Source organism: Pygoscelis adeliae, unplaced genomic scaffold (assembly GCF_000699105.1).
Source record: "Pygoscelis adeliae isolate BGI_AS28 unplaced genomic scaffold, ASM69910v1 Scaffold66, whole genome shotgun sequence".
NCBI lineage: Eukaryota > Metazoa > Chordata > Aves > Sphenisciformes > Spheniscidae > Pygoscelis > Pygoscelis adeliae.
The window spans coordinates 10,880,186-10,886,644 of NW_008825167.1; the positions used below are offsets into that span (position 1 = coordinate 10,880,186).

A 6,459-nucleotide genomic window follows, 5' to 3' on the forward strand; every position below is an offset into this window, starting at 1 on the left:
GCTGAACACCTGCCTGCCGATGGGAAGTAGTGAATGAATTCCTTGTTTTGCTTTGCTTGCATGTGCGGCTTTTGCTTTACCTATTAAACTGTCTTTATCTCAACACACGAGTTTTCTCACTTTCACCCTTCCAATTCTCTCCCCCATCCCACCGTGGGGGGAGTGAGCGAGCGGCTGCGTGGTGCTCAGTTGCCAACTGAGGTTAAACCATGACACTGTGAAATCCATGCATGGATCCTTACCTCCAGAAAGTATCGCAGCTGGCCGAGATAGCTAGGATTAATAATGGATAGACAGACAAGATCTTAATTTTTAAAATGCCTTTATCTTTGCCTAAGGAAGCAAGTTTATTGTTCAACACCCTGACTCGTTGAGTCGTGCCTGGTTTCCTGGATTTAGATGACATGAGTTTTTTCTTTGTAAACTGTGCAAGAAGTCCTGCTCTGAAAAAGCAGCTGATTTGTGAGGGCAGCCTGGTGTGAGATGGGCTTGGGTCCCAACTGTGTTCAGATGATAAATTCTGCAGTCTAGGGAAGCACTGTATTTTCTGGGATTGGTCTCTTTAGTTTCTCCAGCTGGAACTGCCCATTGTGTCTAAATATTTAACATAGTTGTTAAATGTTGCTCAAGATCCTTTGGAGCAGGACCTTGAACCTCAGGCATCTGCCTTTCAGTTGATGCCCTAACTCTCCAGCTGCAGGTCCTGCTGGTAAAACAGAATTCTTTCCACAGAATGGAGCAGCCACCAAACCACTTAGCCCAGGATAGGCAATGGTGTTCTGGTTTTGCCAGGATATAAAAGAACTGGGTTAATTTTCTTATTCTGCAGTGGAAACTAGTGGAATATAGAGTGTTGGGTTTCTCTTGCTGACTAATGAAATGAAGTAGGGTCTTCTAAGGTTTATGTCCCTGCAGATTGTCCTGCAGAGAGGAATGTAGATATACCTTGAACGTCTTTGAAGATTAGCTATAGTTTGGAGGATGGTAGATGCTTTTTCCTACCTATCAATGCTCAGACTGGCTCCCTAGGTACAAGGGAGCAGTGGTGCATGTGGATTTTTCCTAGCTGAAACTTAAGCCCTGCGCACTCAGGTGGCAGCTGAGAGGCAGTTCTCCAGTATCTAAATAGTAATTTAGATATTTAGTAATTTAAATTGCCATTGGTATGTAAATAATGTATTTTGCTTACATCTATCCTGTCTCTCATTTCCACATGAGGAAGTAAGCCTTGGCCTCCATGCCAAGCGGCCGGTCACGATCCAGTGCTTGCTGTCCTCTGCTCTGTCCCTGCCAAGGGGAAGGGTTGGGTCCCTCTGGGCTGGAGGGGACTAACAAGTGTGCAGGATGAGTGGCTGGGGACAGGGTCTCCAGAGCTGGGCAGGCTATGAGCCAAGTTAGGGGGAGCATCAGATGCCTGAAAGAGATCTGGGCTTGATAATGACAGAAATAACTCCACTGAGTTCTGGGGGAGGTTTTCAGTTTTCTCAGGTTAAGCTTATGAAGAGTTGAAACCTGCTGTTTCCATTGTGCTTTAATCAGATCATGTATGACAGAATTTACCAGCCCGTTCAACTGAAGACGGTAGACAGCACCAGCTTTCTGTGAGTCTGAGTTTTCTAGTTGCTGGTGCATCAGAAAACCAGCTCAATCATTTGTACAGTGTCTAGAATACAATTATCTGTGCTATTGTATTTTTTCACCCACAAGTAACTGAACCCCATTCTTATTAACATACACTTAGCATTAACAAGTGAGCAATTCAGGAATCCTGTCACATTATCTCTTACTCTGTGTTCTAGTCAGTCAGAATAAAAATAACCTTGAATGCCAGTGAAGATCAGCCTTCTCCCAGCCTTAATCTTGATGCCAGGGCAAGAGATGAGACAGGCTCCTGACAGGTAATAGCGTAGTATCATCCACAAAGGCCATTTGGTCCCAGGTCACTTCAGCATGGATGACTTCAGCCATTGCCAAATAAGCTGTTAACTCAACTGTACACTGAAAATAATGAGCAATGAGTCATCAAAAAACTTCCGTACGTGCTTAGCACTCTTTCACTTCATTAGGATATGTGTTTTCTTGAACAGGGAACTGGTAGGTACTGATTGTGGAAGAAACTAAAAATGAATTGCTTCTGTATTTTTGTGTAGGTTTTCTTTAATATTGTTATTTTCATAAAGTGTGTAGTTCTTGGAGTGCAATTCCACCTTAGACATATTTAAAGGAGATTGGTCATAGTAATTTTTTTCTTTTCCCAGTTCAGTTTTTTAGCCACACAAACACTGTACAAAGGTTGAGGATTGTTCTGATTAAAATCTGGGGAGTGGATTCAACTAATGAAAGTTAGTGCAACACCATTATTATCTGTGGGGCTACCTAACTTTATACAAGCTTTCAGTGTGCTCATGGGTTGGAGTGCTTTATGGTATGCCTTTGCGAGTCCGATTTTAACAGCAGAGAAGCTTCTTGCAGCTTGTTTGTGCACTTGGATGTGCTGGGCTGCTGCTGGCTTTTGCATACATATCAATTCCCTGTTTGTCATGGTATCATTAGCACTCCTCACAGCTGTAACAGGTTATGACATGCTCCCAGTGCTATACGTGTTGATGAATATTAGACGCCAGACAGAGAGTTGTATGGCTTCAAGCCGTGATACTATCAGCTCTCACGAGTAAGCCCTTTTGGATTTGTTCAGCGCTGAGCGGCTGAGACCCAGCTCGGGATGCTGGCGGGGAGTTTGCTAACCAAATGGCTATGCTTCCCTCCAGCCAAAACCCGGAGCACCGGGGGAGCCAAGCTGCTGGAGGTGACATTTTTGCATAGCATATGAAACAAATTCTTGACCTCTTGGGGCTATTTATTAACTCTGGCGTTTTGGCCAAATTCCAGTGTGAATAATTATCCCTGGTTTTTTCACTGGTTTTAATTAACGGTTATATTCATTTTCGGTTCTAGCTTGTTGCAATTGGCTGTTAATCAGTTGCTGTGTTTTGCTCCGTAGGTGGGAGTTGCTTTTTAATATGGGAGAAACAGATTCAGCAGCTCAGATGTCTGGGGTATTTGTTTAGCTGTGGATAAATGTTATCTTATCCCAGACAAAAGGAAATTAAGACGAGGACTGTGTGTCTGTAATACGAGATAAACTAAGTGAACTTAAACTACCTTCTAGTGATCTCTAAGCCCAAATATATTACAGCGTAGCAATGCAGAGACATGGCTTCCACACAGACCCGTACATTTTCCTGTTTGGCACCATGCAAAGTAGGCAATAAAAATGTAATGTGGCTTTAAAAGTTAAAGGTTAATTTACTCATAGTTGTGTCCATGAACACTAAAAGTATTTTGATTGTAAGTGTCTGGAGTTTGCTTGCTATCAGCATGGGGGACAGGTTAATATTTTTAATAGTGAAAAAAAAACAAAACTGTTTTGAAGAACTGAAGGGGAAAAGATTGCAACAGTTCATTAACATTTTTCCACACAGTTATGCAGAATGTTTCACTAAGTTTTAACTGTAAGAGGAGGATGAAGAATATGTGATGTGGTAGATTAAAGGTGTTTGGGTCTCTTAAATATGTATTTCTGTATCTTAGGATATTTAGGTTTCTTTTTAAGGATAAATTTGCATTGCTTGGTTACAAAGTAATTATAACTCCTTTCTGACGTGCCTTGTACTTCTGCCATATATTTACAATTCCAGCTTGTTGTCATATTTGATCTATGGTTTTCTGTTTTCATTTAAGAACTTAATATACAAAACTGGAGCCTCCAAAACAGCGTTAACTGTACATATTTATAATTGTTTAAAGATAGGAATCACATAAAAAAATAATCATTTTTTAATGCTGGTGCATTACGGCTTCTTTATTGGCCACTAGAGCAATGCAAAGCAACCCGAGCATGCGGCCCGGCTAGGCAGGCTCGCGGATGCTTTGTTCTGCTAGTGCCGTGCAGAGTGGCCGGAGCGGGTGTTTGAGCTTCACCTCTCCTTTGGGGTTCCAGTTCTTTCTGTATGACCCCTAGGTTCCTCTCCCTTACAGGCCTCAAATAGCTTCTGTCCCCTGTGCTTCTTTGTTTAAGTAAAATAATATTGGCTTTCCTTGCTGCCTAGGCAAATAGGAGAGAATCTGATTGTTCCTGGAGGAGTCAAGACCATAGAGGCTAATGGGCGCATGGTTATTCCTGGGGGAATAGACGTCAACACTTACCTGCAAAAGCCCTACCAAGGAATGACTGCTGTTGATGACTTCTATCAAGGCACAAAAGCAGCGCTAGCAGGGGGCACCACCATGATCAGTGAGTACTAGCAATACTAACTCTTCCCATTCCAAGCTGAAGCTCGTGTAGCACATCTGGGGATAGCTACGGGAGGCTCCATGCTGATTTTCTGAGATCTTCTGCAATGAATCTTCAAATTTCTGGGCACTGTGTTGGAGATCCATTCATCATTGTCACTGAGGGTTGGCCTGAAAATGAACCTACCCTCAGAGAGAAACAGCAGCATGGGGAACTGTCTCTTGGATTTCCCTCTGAAATACAGAACAAGCACTGAGGGATAATATACCTACTCTTGGGATTTTTGAAAAACAATGTAATAAGTGCTGTAAGTATATGGCACAGAAAATCTGACAATCTGTTCCCACCTAGTGACATGTCAGAGGCTTTGGAAATAACAACATGCTTATTTATGAACTTGGATTTGGCACCAGGAATTGAGGAAGTCCTTACCAGAGATGTGCTGGAGGAACATCTTTCTTGGTGGAAGGGAGAAATATTTCTAGTTGTTAAAGATCCTTCTTCTCTCTACCAGATGGCAGGACAAGGTTTCTCTCTTTCCTACTCGCAGTGGCTTGGCCCTTGGTTAGACTTTGTGAGGCAGTTGTTCAGGTGGCATAAATGGTCTTAGCTTCCTTGTGCAGAGGAGCTGCCCAGTGGGGTTTTACTCCCGCTGAATTGGAATATGGCTTTTTTTGCTGAGTGGTGTTATCTATTAGCTATGTTCAGCAGCAAGTATTAGCTGAAAGGATCTCTGGCAATAAGCACAAAATGCACTGCTGTTCATTACTTTTGTTAATAATTTTTGTTAGCGTATATTCTTCAGTTGAGGCTTCCTGTGCAGCATTAGGTTTGCAAATGCTACTGATAAGCCCATCTTGCTTTGTTTCCATACTTACTTTTGACCTAGCCCTGCAAAGATAAGTATATATGCATAAGTAGTGATGTCTCTATTTGATCTCAGTAAACATTGTGGCATCATCAGATGCAGAAAGCCTCGAGACAGTGAAGATGCATAGTTGCAGCGTGCTCGATCTGCCGTAGAGTGTGGCTGAGTGTTTGTGCTCTACATCGTCTCTGTTCAGACCTTTGGCTATATTCCCAAATCTGGCTGCTGAGAAAGCATTCGGCATCTCCATTGATATATTGGTAAGGCAGAGTGGGCCAATTCAGTGACTACAAGGCAGTGGTAAATAATAATGCTTACTGTGAAATATGTAGAAATGGACACATCAGACAATAAATACAGGTAAGTCCAGAACTTGTTGTCTCTTACGAAACGGTAAAGGGAAAACCAAATGTTTCCTAAACTGTGAGATGTTTGGCTCTCCCACTGTGTGTCTATTGATGCTGCACCAAGCAGGTTGCCAGACTCAGCTTTAGTATAGACTGTCCACAAAGTCTGCTATACCTGAGACAGCAAGACCTGGCTGGCATCCCAAAGTTACAGTCTCCACACAAACTGCCTCCAAGGCTGCTGTTTTGGCTGAGATGCTGGAAAGCTACTTACAGGCACTGAGGAAATCTGCACAGTGTGCAGTCTGGGTAACAGACACTGAATCTCTTTTTCAGTTGACCACGTGCTTCCAGAACCTGGATCGAGTTTACTGACCTCCTTTGAGAAGTGGCATGAGGCAGCTGACACCAAATCCTGTTGTGATTACTCTCTCCATGTGGACATCACCAGCTGGTATGATGGGATTCGAGAAGAGCTGGAAATACTGGTGCAAGACAAAGGTTAGTGAGTGAAAATTAGTAGTATTTTTTGGTTTTATTGAAATACCATATGGAAGTGAAATTTTGAAGTATTTTAATGAATGCATCATCCAGAACAGAAATGCACAGGTGCTGGTTATGTTGCCCAAGGTTCTGCACTACCTTGGAACTTTTGTATTCACTTGCTGCTGTGTAAAATGGACCTAAAACTTTGTGCATTAGTGCTAGTCAGCAGCAAGGCCAATGGAGGGAGTAGGTTTACCCCAATATAGGCACAGAAAATTAAGATGTGTATGTTGTCAGATACAAATGTATCACTTTATGCTTGCTTGTACATGTGGAAATAGACTCAGACATTGCATACTTAGGTTTTCTTTTAAGGTAAAACTCAGAGATCAGCATTTAGGGTAATCAGCCCAGTCACCTTAGATCCTCTGTTTCATGAATGGAGAGAATGACACATTTAAAGG

At 42.4% G+C, this 6,459-nt stretch overlaps 1 protein-coding gene across 1 annotated transcript in view; it reads left to right on the top strand.

Annotated features, from left to right (window-relative positions):
• CRMP1 (collapsin response mediator protein 1) overlaps positions 1 to 6,459 on the top strand; it is a 52,342-nt gene that overhangs the window by 19,646 nt on the left and 26,237 nt on the right. The window contains exons 4-5 of the mRNA XM_009328891.1: positions 4,110 to 4,294; positions 5,846 to 6,010. Coding sequence (XP_009327166.1) covers positions 4,110 to 4,294; positions 5,846 to 6,010 — 350 coding nt within the window. The remainder of the gene's footprint in view (positions 1 to 4,109; positions 4,295 to 5,845; positions 6,011 to 6,459) is intronic.